Raw genomic sequence first — 17,610 nt, forward strand, 5'->3', positions numbered from 1 at the left:
TCTTGTCTTTTGCATGTAAATTGCATTCACATCTTGATTATTGTTTCTTGGGATGATTAAGTGTTCCGGGGAGACTCCTCACAAATGCCACATTTTCCTGCCAGTTGTAAAATGTAATGATATGCTTCCATTTTCAGACCACGTTTACCTTCTTGAGAAAGCAAGGGTTCTTTTTGAAGGGATACTTGGCTGCTTTTTTTTTTTTTTTTTAAACACTTCGAGTTGAGCCTTTCTGATTGTGTGACCAAACAAGAGTTTGCACAGTTTTTCCTTGGAGGAAAAAGCTACACGTGAGGCTAGACCATCCCCTCCACCACCCACTTCACTGGGTCTCACGGGGTGGGAAGAGGGGGTTTGGCAGAAACCTGCCAGAGTACCATTTCTGTGTGCCATTGGCAAGGTGCCCGCATAGATGGCTTTCTTTGAATGAGGTCACAGGCCGTAGGAGAGGTTTGATCCATTTGCTTTGTTCCCTATGTCTTGCATTTAATAGGTGCTCAGGAAACATTAACTGAATGAATGGATAAATCTATTAAGCCATTTCCAGCTCTACAGTCTATATCCTCAGTAAAAAAAAAAGAAAATGATCCATGGAACACTCCCAAGTTTTTCAAACAAAAGAAAATCCAGCTTGCTTTACCTTATCTGCAGTTGGAGAATAGCCAGACCCAAAAGCTGCAAATTTGGAGCTTGGGTACTCCTGGCCCTGACCTCTGCCCTTGGCCTCCACATCTGTTCTGGCCGTCTGCTGTCAGAAGGCAGAGCTGTGTGCTGAGGGAGCCAGACGGGCTCATTCACAGAGCTCAAAACTGGACTGACCACTTCCTCCTTAGGCCTACCTCTCATCTTGGCCAAAGAGAACAATGAAGGTACCTATTAAAACCCCGCAAGAAGAGAGGACTCTATAATAAAGAAAACATCACAGTACTACGTCTGAACTTCAGGCCTGCATTTTTGCCTTGGCTTTAAGCTGTTTATCCCAACCACTGAAATCCTGATTTCTTCTCTGCTTTCTAAATATAATGGCACCAGGGCGCCTGGGTGGCTCAGTTGGTTAAGCGACTGCCTTCGGCTCAGGTCATGATCCTGGAGTCCCAGGATCGAGTCCCGCATCGGGCTCCCTGCTCAGCAGGGAGTCTGCTTCTCCCTCTGGCCCTCCCCCGTCTCACGCTCTCTCTCTCGTTCTCACTCTCTCAAAGAAACAAAATCGTAAAATAAAGAAAATTAAAAAAAAAAATAAATAAATATCATGGCACCAAGCTAGTATACCTTCCCTTGGTCTTTTTAAGATCCCACCTGGTGCCCCATATGTGATATGTAGCTTTTCCACCAGAAACACTTTCTCTTCCCTGAAACGGACACACTGTAGAGTTGCAGAGCTGTTCTAACTCTGTAGTTGGCTACTGGCTGTATATGCCGGATTAGAAGTTGGAAGAAAAACTTAGGAACAGGGGTTTGGAGCTCTCTGGACCAATTAGTATGAAAAGTCATTTAAAAACCTACCGATGATATAACTTTGATGGAGGCAAACTTCCCAGAAAACTATTTTCCATTCTCACCTTTTTTTTACACTCTTAGCTGTAAGCCAGAATTTGGAAACGGGGTGATGTAACACCAGCATAAAACCAGGATATATTTGAATTCTTCTCATTGCTGTTGAATCTGAGTCCTGAGAAGACAGGCTGTTGGCCAGAGTTTTTTCAGGACTTTTTTTTTAGGCATATTTTCCTGAACCAGTGGTTTGCCTGTGATTTCTGCAACTATTTTAGGTGTCAAGGCATATTTGTCCCCTCTCCTTTCTGGCTCTTCTAAATGCAGAGTGTGGTAGTTCTTGCAAATACAGTTGACCCTGGAAAAACATAGGGGTTGTGGCACCAACCCCCCTGCACAGTCAAAAATCCACATATAATTTTTGACTCCCCAGAAACGTTAACTACTAATAGCGTACTGTTGACCAGAAGCCTGATAACATTAAGAGTCAGCTAACACATACTTTGTATGTTGTAGGTATTATATACTGCATTCTTATAATAAAATAAGCTAGAGAAGGGAAAATCATAAGAGAAAATACATTTATAGTACTGTACTGTATTTATTTAAAAAAAATACATATAAGTGGACCCATTCATTCTGACCCCATGTTGTTCAAGGGTCAACTGTGGTAAGAATCTAGCTGCTATGTTGCCTACAGCCACATTCATGAGGAGGTTCCCCTGTGAAAGAGTGAAGAAACTGGCGGAATCAGAGTGGGTTTTTAGGGGTGCACTCTGGTCCCATAGCAAATAGGTACTGCTTGTTTCATGGTGGAGGAAGCACAGTTTCATCGAGAAGGGCCACACGTTGACATGTCTTTCGGAGTAGCCCCGGGAATGCTACCAGCTGAGCTGTTATGTGGTCCTGAGGTGCCTGGGGGCTCTCAGGGTGAAGTATGGTCTTCTCACTAGCTGTGGTTCCAAATCTGGAGAAAAACTTTAAGAAACTGTAAGGAAAGAAATTAATGAAGAAGTTAAGAAATCGAAAGAAATGGAAAGAAAGGAAGAAAGAAAGAAAAAAAAAAGGAAGGAAGGAAGGAAGAAAGAACGAGAAAGAAAGAAAAAAAGGGAGGAAGGAAGAAAGAAAAAGAAAGGAAGAAACCTTAAGAAGGATGCCTCATGTTGGAAGGTGGTTGTGCCTGTTACAGAATTAGGCTTTTTTTTTTTTTACCTCAAAATCACCATCTGTGTACATAATACCCAATTATATGGGTAAGGTGCACATTTTGGGGGAGCCTCGTTCCCTGGATGAGGTTTGGGTAGCTATAGCCCTGCCCTGCTGGGGATGAGTGTGGTCGGGGAGCATTCGGAGCCAGTGCCGTCCTCTGATTAGGACACGCTTTGTTGGGTGACAGATCCATAGCATCTCAGAAACAAAGAAAAATGAACCATTTTCCACTGAATACCCGGTACTCCTTGCCAGATTTACCTATAGATCTGATCAAAGCCGCTAACACAGTTCCCACAGGAGAGTAAGGGAACACCCAGAGGGTAAGGGAGAAAATCACTTCCTTCCAACTGCCTGAACACACAAGCTATTTTTGGTGTGAAAGCAGAACCTTTTGATTCTCCGGGGTAATCTAGGGAATAAGAAGTGTTACAGGATTTTTTTTTTTTTTTTTTTTTTAAGATTCCTGCTATCCTTACAGATTGAAAAGTTAAGGGAACTAGAGGTAGAGGAACCGTGGAAGGAAGAGAGCCCTCTGTCTAGAGGTATTTTATTTCAGGGGCAGCTTTGAGACAAAATGCATGTTGGGAGGGGTTGAAAATGGAGCGAGTGGTCAAAATTATAGACTATTCCTGCCGGAAGGGACCTTCACCGTGATGCCATCTGGTCAGTTTTTAAAGGAGGGAACTCAGCCGGGTGAGGGCAACAGCGAGCTCGGGGCTGGTCCTGCTCTCTGCCCTCAGACCACCATCGAGGCAGAAAAGGCCATCACAGGGTGTCACTGTGACGGAGAGCAAGGAAGGCAAACCCCTAAGGATGGGGAACTAGCACAAGGCTTAGCGCAGCGGCTAGCCCAGAAACTGACTTGTCAGACACACCCCGGCCAGCGGGACTGGGGACCAGAAGGATCCTCACCATAGGCTGGCTGTCCCTGTCACTGGAGACACTGATTAAAGCATTGGCCAGAGACTCTGATCACACTCCCCTGCCCCCCCCCTCGTCCCCCCTCCTGTCTGTTGATAACAAGTGGAGAATCAGACCCTTCGACACATTCCGCCGTGCCGAATGCAGAAAGGCCAGGAGATGGACCTGTTTCCCCCTGGCTGCCCTCTTGCTCATCCCCTGGGTACTTGGTGGCTGAGATTTAGTGTCCTTTGAGAGCCCCAGGTATAAGGGGTCTTGCTCTTCCGTTTTTCAGCCCAGGAGCTGGTGAGGGATGCTCCCCCTGCTCTCTCAGCCTCTGCTAGAGGGAGGCACAGAGAGGAAGTGAATGTACAGCCCTAGCCTTCAGCTGCCCCCATTGCTGACTATACACCTGAGAGGAGAAAAGGTTCCTCCCGGAGAGTGTGATCCCTGGGGGACCCGTGGACCCCAGGGTTCCAGAACCTGCTGAGATCAGCTGCGATCAGGATCTCCCATCTTCTGGCTGCCTGGCTCTTGCTTGCCCCCCTTCTGACTGGGAGGGGAGAATACACGGGTGTGTAGAGTTGGCTGGCCTGACCGTGCTACTGCTGCTTGGTTTATAATCAGCCTGGCCTCCCGGAAGGGTATAAATCACTCATTCAGCCTTGCTGGCAGGCGCCCCACCTGTCATTAGCAACGCAGGGTGAGGTGGGAAGGATAACTGTGATCTTGAGAAGCCACTGGGCAGCAAGAGTGCTTGCCTAGTGCAGACGTGGGAACGTGAGAGGCACTGTGCTTTCTCCGGGGTCTGGGAAGAGAGATAGTAGAACCAGGGAAGGCGTTGGTGTGGGGCCCGACCTCCTCGCTGTGCCACACAGGCTTCTCCCTGCACGATCATGTTGGTTCCCGGCTCCTGTGTTCATCAAGCTGCATGCATCTACCTTACCGTGCTGTGAGCTTTGCGTTTGGGGTTGTCCTGGACAGGAGGCCTCTGCTGTCAGCTCCCTGACTCTGCTCCCGTCAGTGAAGCTGAGGCACAGACGTCCGTGCCCGCTCTGCCCCAGACAAGGGGAGCCCTGATGATGTGCACATGCCCCTTGCTCCCCGAGAGGGACCCTCCTCCCTATGGGGTATCCCAAGTAAGGAGACCCAGTGTTGATCCGAGGGGCCTGGTACCCATGCTTGTCCCTCGGGGGGCCCCTTCTGTCCCCACTTTGGTTAAAGAAAGCAGAGGGGGCCTCAGTGTGGGCAGAGAAAGTTGTTAACTCTGCGGGAGCAGCCCTAGAAAGATCATGTGCATTGACACAGAACTCACAGTTTGCTTCCTTGGGGGTCTTTTGCTGCGTGCCTGGGGCCCATGTTGGCTGTAGCTCTTGCCTTCCGGTCATTCTGCTGAGGTGGGGAGAGGTGTAGAGACACTGCATGCCCCGCCCTTAGGATGACACAGCTTGGGGAACTCCATGAGGGGCGCATGTCCCCGTGCCTCTGTCCTTGAATGTAAGACCCATAGTTCTCTCACTTTTTAACCTTCGGGATACTGGGAGGCATTTTACGACCTATGAATACTTCAGTTATTGCCCTCAAAGCTGCTAGCAAAAGAGTGGGGACATCCCCCAGTCAGTTCTGAGAGTGAAGGAAATTAGAGGACTATTTCAGTTTGCCCTTTCCCGTGCCCAGTGGCTCTGCCTTTTTTCCTGCCTATTTTTACCTGAACTCCTGTTTCATTGTGAAACCTCCATTTTCTATGCTGATATAAAGCGTGAAGTCCAGTCTTCATCCTGTCTAGACTGGCCCTCCAGCTCACCGTCTGTGATGCTTCTGAACATCCCCATGCTCTGGGGGTGGGGAAGGGGGCTGAGGCCGTGATGGAGTCTCCCCCACCCTGCCCCGCATCAGGGTCAGCATCCATGTGCCCCATTCTGGGAACTGGGGTCTAGGAAAGACTCGCTTTCCCTTGAGATCTGTTTCTTCATTTACAAAGTCACGTACCTCCGCCTTCTAAGTAATTTCTGGGTCTGCCCTGCCCCCCAAGGCACCAGGGTGTTTGTCAAAACTCATAGCAGTACACACTGAAAAGGGGGAGTTTTGCTCTAGGTAAATTGTATCCTCTATTAACCTGACTTTTAAAAAATCCATTCAAAGCACACATTCAGGTTTGCCGTTGCCGTTGCAGGCATTGCTTGCAAAATGTTGGAAACAACCTAAGTGCCCATCACGAGAGGATCGGTTAAATAAATTATACTTGCATGGATAGTATATTATGGGATCGCTGTTAAAAAGAATTGGATAGATCTGTACGTCTGATGTGAAATATCATCTTTGTGTAAATGTATGCTATGCATTTGTTTGGGTTGTTTGGCAAATCTCCAGAAGGATCCCTGGAAATTGCCAGCCGCAGTTTCCTCCGACGAAGGGGAGTTTGCTAAGGGACAGGGGAAGAGGAAGACTTCATTGGCACCGTATACCTTTCTTGCATTGTGAATTTTGTTCGTTGTGCATCTGTTGTCTCTAGAAAATGGATACAAATAAAATGAATTGCTTTGACCGCGGGCCCCCGGAACTGATTGGCATTGGCCTCTAGTCTGATTGTTGCTATTTCTCAATTTCAGGCCCTCCATCTGAGCCAGCGCACTCACCCACAAGCAGTGGGAAGAAGCTCTTTGCTCCTGTTCCGTTCCCTTCGGGCTCCACTGAGGATGTGTCCCCCAGCGGCTCCCCACAGCCCCCGCCTCTCCCCCAGAAGAAGTTAGTTAGCCGGGCAGCCTCTTCACCCGACGGCTTCTTCTGGACCCAGGGCTCCCCCAAGCCAAGAACAGCAAGTCCCAAGCTGAACCTCAGCCACTCGGAAACCAATGTCTGTGCCCACGAAGAGCCCCACTTCAGCTACTCCTCGAGCCCCAGGAGCCGCCATCATCATATCTTCTCCTCTTCTGAACCCCTGGAGAAAGCTTTCAAAGGCAACAGCCACTGGGTGCCAGTGCCAGGGCTGGCGGGCAGCAAGAGCGGGTGCGGGAGCCCCAGCCTCCAGTGCAAAGGGGTCCCCTCGGCCTCGTCCTCCCAGCTGAGCGTGTCCAGCCAGGCATCCACCAGCAGCACCCAGCTTCAGCTCCACAGCCTGCTGAGCAGCATCAGCAGCAAGGAGGGCACCTATGCCAAGCTCGGGGGGCTCTATGCCCAGTCCCTGGTCCGCCTCGTGGCCAAGTGCGAGGACCTCTTCATGGGCGGCCAAAAAAAGGAGCTGCACTTCAATGAGAATAACTGGTCGCTCTTCAAACTGACCTGTAACAAGCCCTGTTGTGACTCGGGGGATGCCATCTATTACTGTGCCACCTGCTCCGAGGACCCCGGCAGCACCTACGCTGTGAAAGTAGGTACCTCCCCGCCCTTCCCCCACCCCCTCCCCCGCCCCCCGCTTCCATTCTGCACTGCAGCCAGCTGGCCCCAGCTGTGACCGGGCTGTAGGCACAGGCTTGAAGCCTGAGCTTCCTGCTAACACTTAGTGCTCACCAATTTCTCCCTCAGCCCGGCCCGGGACACATTGCGGTTAGATCTGTAGTGTGAATGTGACATTCATCCTCTGCGTTCAGGAGTGAACCTATGTCATCGAGTTGGAAAACAAGTTGACTTAAATTTAAGGCAGCAGAGAGTTCATTCATTTATTCATCACATTTTTACAGAGGGCCTACTGCATGCCAGGTATTTTGTAAAGATCTGAGTTGATAAGAGGTGAACATAAGGTTCCTATGGAGCTTATAATCTAGGAAGGGAGATAGCCAATGAAGATACTGTTCTGCACATGTTAGAGCTGGAGAGAGCTAGGCCTAAGCATCATCTTGAGCAATGAGAGTAATTGCATCGATTAAGCATTTGCTATGCAATAGGCCTCTCGGGTGTATTTACTCCATGACCTCACAGTGTCACAGTGCAGATAGGTTTTACAGATGGGGAATCAGAAGCGCAAAATGATTAAGTAATCTGCCTACAGCCAGCTGGTGGCTGAGATGGCTGCGAATGCTGCTTTGTTTTGCCTGCAACACCTCTGCTACCATCCTGTCAGTTAAGAAAAAGGAAGTTCTGAGAAGTTAAGTGACTAGCCCAAGGTAACACAGCTCCTGAATCTTTGCCACCAGATCAGGGCTGTTGCTACCACCCCCCACTCCCCATTGCTCTCTCAAGATGTGGCTCTCAGCAAGCTGGCCAAGCCGTCTGCACCCATCTGGCCACTCTGGTCTCTGACACACACTGTGGTCCTTCCAGGCGGCCCCTTCTCTCATCTTCTTTGGCATCCCTTGAATACCTGGTGGTTCAGTAGCTCTTCTATAAATGCAAGCTTTTGTGGGGAGCGAGGAAGCAAATGCTGAACTCTCCAGATATTCTTTTATTTCCAGTTAGAAAGAAATGCAAATAGTGAACTAACATGAAATGGTTTGGGGAGGAAGGTAGCTTCCTGCCTGCCAGTGGAGGTGTTTTTTTTTTTAAATATTATGATTATTGGCCAAGGGAAATGGCAGTAACTTTTACTTTGAGCTTTTTCTCTAAAGAACTTGGTGACACCACCATAAAAGATGGGTAACTGCTGATTTATACATTCAGGGGCTATGTATAATTATTTGCTGCCTTCCTAGGAAAAGACAGGATGGTGGGGGCTGTGCAGCTACAAGGAGGATCCAGCCGGTGGTCCAGAAATCAAGGCCCCCAAAGGCAAGGCGGGTATGGCTGAGATGGCAGGCGCTAGACGGAGGCAAATGCCAAGGTCCTTTGGGAGAGTCTGTGCCTTTCTTGAGTGTCATCATCTCTCTATCTAAACCCAGCAGCTACATTCTTGATGAGCGATCCTGCCCTGCCACACTCCCCAACCCCAGTTAAAAGCAAAAGAGAAACAATCCCAGTGTTTCTCTTCCTGTTAGGATGGTGCCGTATCCAGTCGAGGGGAAGTGAGTGCACACTCCAGTGAGCCGAACAGGAGAAGCCTGGGTATCACGGTCAGCCCAGATCCCAGCCAGTGAAAGGGCCATACATGTGAGCTCCTGGAAGGCTGAGGCCAGGAGGTGCCTGGAGGGGGTGCTTCACTCTTGCTAGCCCCAGGGAACCTGAGGAGGTGATCTGTGAGCCACCTCTCCATCCCCTCCCTGGGGTCAAAGGGCATCACCCCCTGTCACCCGGCTCCTGAGGCTGAGCACTTGGGCTCAGTCACTGCCTCTCCATTTTGAGGAGGGAAGAACCTGGCGGAAGAGGCTTACTCCCTCTTGCCACGGGCTGGAACGTGACGTGACCCTGCTGCCAGAACCCAGGGGCTGCCTGGCACAACTTCTGTCACTGGATCAGAACCTCGGGGCAAAGGGGTCTGGCTTTTATATATTTTTTTTAATAAGTTCATTTTCATTTTATTTTTTTTAAGACTTTATTTATTTGACAGAGAGTGAGAGAGAGCACAAGCAGGGGCAGTGGCAGGCAGAGGGAGAGGGAGAAGCAGGCTTCCCGCTGAGCAGAGAGCCTGATGCGGGGTTCGATCCCAGGACCCTGGGATCATGACCAGAGCTGAAGGCAGATGCTTAACCAACTGAGCCACCCAGGCTCCCCACGGTTTTTATATTTCTAAGTGCTTGTCATGTGCAGCTCAGATCTGGGACCTCCTAAAATAATGCGGAGTTAGCCACGTTCTCTGCAGAACATCCACCTTTCCCAGAGGAGGTAAAAAACAAGCGTCCCTCCTCATTTCATTAGGAATGTGAACCAGAAGGAGATGGGAAGATAGGCCCTGGCCCTCTAAGGAAGACAGTCCCTGGGTGTCCTTATTTGACTTTGCCAGAGACTTGGCAGCTCAAGGACTATCTCTGTCATGTACGGAAAGGAAATTCGGAGAAGAGCTTCAAATATTCAGAGTCTAGGGAACAAGGGTATCAATCTGCAAGTGCGCCTGGCCTGGTAATTGTGGGGTGGGGGCTTTTGGAACATCCTTTCCCACGTGCAGCTGGTCCACTTCATTAGCGCTGCAGTCTAGACGGAATACAGTCATCTGGAAGCCGAGGGATGGAGCGGTCCCCCTCCTCCCGTGCTGCCGCCCTGTCGCGGGCCTCGCTTCATCTGTGCCTGGGAAGAGGGAGCCTTGCTGGCGAGTCCCCATTAGCCAAAGCAGGCTCGCACCTGCTCCCACTAAACACTGGGCCCTCCTGTTTATGGGCTCAGTGCCCTGCAGCCGCCAGGAGATTAAAGCCAGCTCTTGAAGCCCTGCTCCGGGCATACGTGGTAGGGGGAAAAAGAAAAAAATCATCAGCTATGTGCGCGTTTTCAGAGCTGCTTTATTCCTCAGTCAGCTCCAACCCTAGTTGGGTAATTAGGGACCTGTGTTAAGCCAGCTGGGCCTTCTTTATTTAACAAACGTGAACTCGCCCAGATTTTTAACCACGAATGAGGCTGTGGCTCCGAAGTTTAAAGAGAGACTTGGCTCAGCCAAACGTTTGAAATTTGAGCTGAACCAAAGGTTTGTGTGGTCTTGCACCAAAACCCGAGCACAAACTCCCTGATAATGAGGTAGAGGGGGTGAGGGTGGAGAAGAAGCCACCCTGCCCCTGTGCCCCTTCCTCTACCCACCCCCACCATGCAGCACCCTAAAAACGATCTCAGCGGGAGCCAGCCCAGGCCCCACCCACCTTTGCTGACTCTCAGATGCAGGGCACGAGGAAGCTGTGACTGCTAGCAGAGGACCAGCTCGCTGATTTTGAAATGCATCCAGCCCAGTTGCCATTTACTCTGCTCCTTCATTTACATGTCTGTGCAAACTGTCAGTGGTGTTTGCTGGGCCCAGGTTTTTGATAGCCTTGAGAAAAGGGATCCTCGGAAACACTTCCCAGGCCCTGGCCAGCTGTACCATCCAGGTCGGTACAGTAACCGCCAGCCGGCTCTGGATGGCCTCACCACAGGGCTCCAGCCAGACCTGCAGAACAATCACCATAGCAGCCTTGTCCAGTGAGTGCTCACCGTGGGCTGGTCACAGGGCTGAGAGCCACACCTGCCTTGTGTCATGGACTGCTCACGGTGACCCCAGGGGGAGAAGGCACCTATCACTGCCCCGATTGCAGAGGAGAAACCAGACTGAGACACGTCAGGTCGATCCTCATTCTTTGTGGACTCTGTATTTTGGAATTCACTCACTAAAATTTATTTGTAACCCCAAATCATTTTCTGTGGTCACTGCCCGCACAGAGTAGGGGGAGATTTGAGTCACCTGAGGTACGACTTCCCAGCCCAGGTGCGACGAGATGAGTCTCTGGCTTCCTGTCTCAGCACTCATCTGTGAACATGTGTCCTTGTTGTGGTCTCTTGATTGCTTCATTCTTCCCACGTTTGTGTTTGTGTGGATGATTTCACCGTTGAAAATGACCAGGCTGAGCGCTCTCTGGTATTCCTGGGTGCCAGAAGGTTGCGATGTCCCTCTGGGTGGGTGTTAGGAAAGCTTCATTCGGGCCTGAGTTACAGTGCTGTCGGCCATGAGTTCTGGGTTAGCGAATCAACAGTATCTGGTGCGAAGGTGTCTTCACAAAACGAGGTTCTGTACTGGCCCCGTTGGTAAAAATGTCATGACCAGATGCTGGTAAGAACTCTGCCTTCTATTTCCCTTCGAAGCAGTGGGTCAGTATTCACTCGTAACGGGTTCGTGGCTACTTAATAGAACATAACTACTGCAAATCACAATCGATTGTAACTTGCCAGTGTTTGCAGAGTTCGGAGTTAAGCCAAGGTCTTTTTCACTCCCAAGCCCATACTTTTGACCCCCGGAACACATCTCACTGGTACAATCTTGGACAAATAATTTAACCCCTCGGAGCCTCTGTTTCCTCTTCTGTAGCAGCCTCTACCTCCCCCTTCCTCATCGGGTTGTCTGAGATGTACTGAGACACTGTGTGAAAAATGCTTGGTAGGCACAGTGCCTCACACATGCAAGTTAGGCAGGTGTCTGTGGTGGCCAAGCAGCTCTCACGGGAGGAGAGTGACCTTGACCTCAGCAGCACTTTGCCCTCGTAGCCCCAGATGGCACGGCAGACAGGTCTGTACACAGTGGCTGGGATCGAGATGCAAGACCACTTTTCGAGGACTGCCGATTCCTTTTTTTTTTTAAGATTTTTAAAATTTATTTGAGAGAGAGAGAGAAAGGGTGCAGGTGCCCCTCCCTTCCTTTAATACTGTTTCAGAAGACTGCCATTTAAAAACCAAATACAGGGCGCCTGGGTGGCTCAGTTGGTTAAGCAACTGCCTTCGGCTCAGGTCATGATCCTGGAGTCCCGGGATGGAGTCCCGCATCGGGCTCCCTGCTCGGCGGGGAGTCTGCTTCTCTCTCTGACCCTCCCCCCTCTCATGTGCTTTCTCTCTCTCTCACTCTTTCTCTCAAATAAATAAATAAAATCTTTAAAAAAAGATAAAATAAAATAAAAACCAAATACAGGGGTGCCTGGGTGGCTCAAATGGTTAAGCATCTGTGCCTTCAGCTCAGGTTATGATCCCGGGGTCCTGGGATCGAGCCCCACATCAAGCTCCTGGCTCAGCGGGGAGCCTGCTTCTCCCTCTCCCTCTGCCTCTCCCCCTGCTCATGTTCTCTCTCTCTGTATCTCTGTGTCTCAAATGAATAAATAAAATCTTTAAAAAAAATTAAAAAACCAAATACAGTTGGATGGGCTAGAAAGAGGAGTCTGCAACAATGCCCCTCAGATATGTGTTCCATAATCATTTCTGTTAGTGTAATAGGGAGCAGTGTCTGGGAGAAAATGTGCTGCCATTTTATTTCTGTTTTACTTCTGTAATAGAGAGATGACTAAATTAATGTGTAACCTCCCTCCTTACCCCCCTCCCCATGATCGTTTTTAAAAGTTTCCTCAGAGGCTGGACTCTCCTGCTGAGAAGGCTTGTATTGCAGCAATCTAAATAAATCTCCGTGAAAAGATGCTTGCAATAGAACTCCTGAAAATGTCCCCTGTTAGCAGGTGGCGCCTCACAAACACTGCTGTAATCCCTCACGGGTAGCAATGCAGCAGTCCAAAGGCTTATTCTGGGTTGTTTGCAGGATGATATGTTATAGGTAGAGGCGAGGGGCCCTTCTCTGCAGGATTGCACACCGACCCTTACCTTTCTGTAAAGCGTGGCCAAGGCTGCACTGTATCCTTTGGAGAGAGGAGACCACAGACCATCTTCTGTCCCTTTCATGTAATTACTGGGAAATCGAGGCCTGACCGAGGGCCATTATGTCTGGCTCAAGACTCTCCAGTTGTGGCAGCCAGAAGAGGGTTAGCGTTGCTCGAGATGCTTGGAGCGGAGGGGGGGGGGGCGGGGGGGGCTGCTGGTGCTGTCATTAGTACAAGGGGATGTTCGAGAGGCAGGAAGGAGGTGGTCATTGGGGATTCCCCAGAGGAGTTTGAGATCACCTGCTTGTTTATTCCTACCTTCAGTTTCGAGGGTGCCTTGGGCTCTTTGGCATCCCTAACACTGGAGACCTTTCTGTTTTCTTTCGGCTCTGTGACTCACCCTCGGAGGATATCGCGTGTGGCTTCCCTCTAGCAGTGCCAATTAATTGGCTGGCCCTGCAGGCCATGGCATCTAGAAACTGGGGCAGCCTGAGGGAACTTGGCCATATCCTCAAGGGGCCTGCCTCTGTCTCTCAGATTCCCTAAGAAGGGAGCACCCCCATGGTCAGAAGGGATGGGGAGTCAGGCTGACAGCCTGTGTAAACTCCTGTCTGGCTTCCTGAGAATTTGTCCAGCCCACACTGTGGGCAGACGGATGTCTTCCTACTGATCCCCAGGTGCCACCCTGCATGTCGTTCTGCAGGAACCCCACTCCTGCTGGGTTATGTAGTAATTTTATGTCTAACTTTTTAAAAAAAGATTCATTTAATAATTTTAGAGAGTGAGCAAGTGGGGGTGAGAGGTAGGGAGAGGGTGGGCAGAGGGAGAGAAAGAATTGCAAGCAGACTCCCTGCTGAGCATGGAGCCCAACTTGAGGCTCCATCCCAGGACTCTGAGATCACATCCTGAGCTGAAATCAAGAGTCAGCCGCTTTAACCAATTGAGCCACTCAGGCACTCCCTATGTTTAACTTTTAAAGAAATTGCCAAACTGTGTTCCAAAATGATGGCACCATTTTCCACTCCATCAGCAATGTGTGAGGGTTCCCATATCTCTACATTCTTCCAGACACTTGTTATTGTCTGTCATTCTTATTATAGATGTTCTAGTGGGCGTCAACTAGAACCTCACTGTGGTTTTGATTTGCATCTCCCTAATGGCTACTGATACGGAGCATCTCTTCAGGTGCCTATGGCCATTTATATATGTCTTTGGTAAAATGCCTATTAATATCTTTTGCTCACTTTTGATTGGGTAGCTTATCACCTAATTATTGAGTTATAAGAGTTTTCTGTTCAATTTTATTAAAAAAAACATTTATCAGCTATGTACTTTGAGTTTTCTCCAGCCTATGACTTGTCTTTTCCTTTTCTTAATGGTATCTTTAGAAGCATAAAAGCAGAATTTTGACCATTATCTACTTTTTTCTTCTGCGGACTATGCTTCTGGTATGGTATCTGGCAGCTCTTTGCCCAACCCAGAGTCTCAAAGATTCCTGTGTTTTCTTTGAAAGTGTGCATTTTTGGCTTATACACCTAAGTCAGTGTGATCCATTTTGAGGTAATTTGTGTGTATGGTGTAAGGGTTTCAGTTCACCTTTTTGCAAATGGATACCCAAATGTCCCAACACCATTGGTTGAACAGGATGATGGAGTCCACTCTTGACCTGACTTTGCCTTTTCCCCACAGATCTGCAAAACCCCTGAGCCCAAGACAGCCTCCTACTGCAGCCCTTCTGTGCCCGTGCATTTCAACATCCAGCAGGACTGTGGCCACTTTGTTGCCTCGGTGCCCTCCAGCATGCTCACCTCTCCGGACGCACCCAAGGACCCTCTGCCTGCACTGCCCTCACACCCCCCTGCCCAGGAGCAGGACTGCGTGGTGGTCATCACCCCGGAGGTGCCCCACCAGACCGCCTCTGACTTTGTGCGGGACTCAGCCACCAGCCATCAGTCCGAACCGGAGGCTTACGAGCGGCGCGTGTGCTTCCTGCTTCTGCAGCTCTGCAACGGGCTAGAGCATCTGAAGGAGCACGGGATCATCCACCGGGACCTGTGCCTGGAGAACCTGCTGCTGGTGCATTGCTCCCCGCAGGCCTCCCCCGGCCCCGCCTCTGCCACCCCCACGCCCCCTGTCTCCTCTGCCACCTCCAGTGCCCCCGCCCCTGCTGCATCCCCTTCCCCTGCTGCCGCTCCCCCCGCCAGTGTCACTCCCAGTCCCTCAGCTGCCCCCGCCTGCCAGGAAGGGCCCAGGGAGAAGTACCTGCCCCGGCTCATCATCAGCAACTTCCTGAAGGCCAAGCAGAAGCCAGGCGGCACCGCCAACCTGCAGCAGAAAAAGAGCCAGGCCCGGCTGGCCCCCGAGATCGTGTCTGCCTCCCAGTACCGCAAGTTCGATGAGTTCCAAACGGGCATCCTCATTTACGAGCTGCTCCACCAGCCCAACCCCTTCGAGGTGCGTGCGCAGCTGCGGGAACGGGACTACAGGCAGGAAGACCTGCCCCCGCTGCCCGCCCTGTCCCTCTATTCGCCAGGCCTGCAGCAGCTCGCCCACCTGCTGCTGGAGGCCGACCCCATCAAGCGCATCCGCATCGGCGAGGCCAAGCGGGTGCTGCAGTGCCTGCTGTGGGGGCCGCGGCGGGAGCTGGTGGAGCCGCCGGGAACGTCGGAGGAGGTGCTGTGCGGTACACTGCACAACTGGATCGACATGAAGCGCGCCCTGATGATGATGAAGTTTGCCGAGAGGGCGGTGGACCGCAGGCGCGGCGTGGAGCTGGAGGACTGGCTGTGCTGCCAGTATCTGGCGTCCGCGGAGCCGGGGGCCCTCTTACAATCGCTGAAGCTCCTGCAGCTTCTGTGAGCCCAGCCCCCGGCCCCGCCCTGGAGCGGCCTGCTTCCCTGCCTGACCCCAGATTCCCCTCCCCCCCCCCCCTCCGCGCGCCCAACCTTGCCTAGGACACGCCCGCCTCCCCCTGGGAAATGGTACAAACGACTGTCATATTTGGATGTAATATATATAAAAAATATCTAAATATGAGAGACTGCGGCTGTCATTGCCCACTCCGGCCTCCCCTCGTCTCCAGGTCCCCCCAGTTTCCTCCTGCAATCATGTCGACTTCTGGCTCGTCGCCAGGGCCTGGGGACAGTTCTGCCAACAGAGCGAAGCCTGCATTCTGGCTTCGCTGCCTCCTCATGGGATCACTTCACCATCTGGTCAAATGGCTATTTAAAAAAAAAAACAAAACCTAAATTTAAAAAAAAAATTGGGGGTTGAGTCATTAGCAAAACTCTTTTATCGCCAAGTGCCCGGGTGTGTTAATATCTTGGTGGGTTAAATTGCACCTAAGCTTCTGAGCCATGGCTTCAAGACCACTTGAGGGGTCCGTATCTCACATTTGTGAGACAGAGCAGCAAGCGACTCAGCCCTGGGCGTGTGGCCACCAGTTAACCTTCCCTGCTCCCTTCCCCACCCAGCAGCCTCTTAGAACCGGACCCAACTGTGAGCCCAGCAGAGGTTCCGAATTCAACCCCACTGCTCCAGATCCGTTTCCAGTGTGCTAAAGCTGGTTGCCGTTTGTATGGGTCAGAGTCCTGGCGGAAGCGGAATCCACCCCAGATGGTTCAGATGAAGAAAATTTAACGGGGTCACTTAGAAAGGCGTGGGCAGGGTTAAGAGCAAAAAGGATAGATGATGAGGCAAAAGTGTGGAGCTGAGGTGGGAGAACTAGCTATTCACCCTCCATTTCCCACTTGTCATCCCCAGGCCAAGCCCAAGGGGGGCTGCGGGGATGGAGTCCGCAGGAATGGCCTCCTTGGGGCAGGGAATGGGGAAGGATGGGCGGGGCAGGCAGCATGCTGCCTCTTGCCTGGACTGTGCTAGAGAACAGCAATACCAGAATAAAACAGAGGTGTTCCCGCTCCCAGACCAGTAGTTTCTCTGCTGTCCTAAGCTTCCGGTTTCCATTTGTAAAACATGTATTCAACACGCTTACTGGCACCTACTACCCACTGCAGTCAGTATTTGTCACTATGCCTTTAAAGCACATGGAGAGACTTAGGAAGCACCGGATCTTTTCTCTACAAACTAGACACAAAAAATGTTACTAATTACTCATTTGAAGGAGGACAGCCCCCGAGACCCTCGGATTTCTACCTAAATGGTAATCTTCCACCTTGCGAGCTAATTAATTTCTAAAACCTTGTTAATAACTATGGACAATTGTAAAACAAATGCAAAGATCTTAACGGATGTCCTAGAAATCTGGGAATGTGGTGAGCAACCAGGACAGGGAAATCTCGCGGGTCCCCTTCTGCATATTAATTTCACTCCTTTCGGACTACAGGTAAATATGCCCCCATTTCCCTGTGACAGCTGTGAAGAGAGAGCCCGCGCAGCACACTTGCCTTGTCAATTGCTGTTTGAGCATTGAGGAAAGAACTGAATAAGCCCGCTTCCAACTCTATTTGGACAAGAGAAAAGAGCCTTCGAACGTGGAAATCATAGTTCTTCATAGGACCTGTCTGTTTCGGGGGCGATATTTTGTCAGTGGTTTATTCCTGGGAATTTTCCGGCCACACCCTCCGCCCTCGATTTGCTGTCCTTTGCTTTCTGGTCTTTTCTCACTTCAAGTAAACAAGCAAACAATGGGGAGGGAGGAAACATTCTGCCAAGGGAATGCAGCGCCAGTTGGAAACGCATGTCTCAAGGCACATTTTAAATCTCTGAATGAATGTCACCTTTTATATATGCCACCCACTTCAGGGGAAAAAAAATAATTGAGATTGTAGAAAAGGTTTTAAAACCAAATTATTCCAAAAGTAAAGGTGAGAAGAAATGATCGCAAAATAGTCCAATTGAGAAGAATGATAACAAACATCAAACTTACTTCTGAGTT

At 50.5% G+C, this 17,610-nt stretch overlaps 1 protein-coding gene across 1 annotated transcript in view; it reads left to right on the forward strand.

Annotated features, from left to right (window-relative positions):
- Positions 1-15,913, forward strand: part of PRAG1 (PEAK1 related, kinase-activating pseudokinase 1) — a 50,215-nt gene extending 34,302 nt beyond the window's left edge. The window contains exons 5-6 of the mRNA XM_027599881.2: positions 6,213-6,970; positions 14,406-15,913. Of these exons, the coding sequence (XP_027455682.2) occupies positions 6,213-6,970; positions 14,406-15,575 (1,928 nt within the window). The 3' untranslated portion in view covers positions 15,576-15,913. The remainder of the gene's footprint in view (positions 1-6,212; positions 6,971-14,405) is intronic.
- The last annotated feature ends 1,697 nt before the right edge of the window (positions 15,914-17,610 follow it).

The sequence above is a fragment of the Zalophus californianus genome, chromosome 2, assembly GCF_009762305.2.
Source record: "Zalophus californianus isolate mZalCal1 chromosome 2, mZalCal1.pri.v2, whole genome shotgun sequence".
NCBI classification, from domain to species: Eukaryota; Metazoa; Chordata; class Mammalia; order Carnivora; family Otariidae; genus Zalophus; species Zalophus californianus.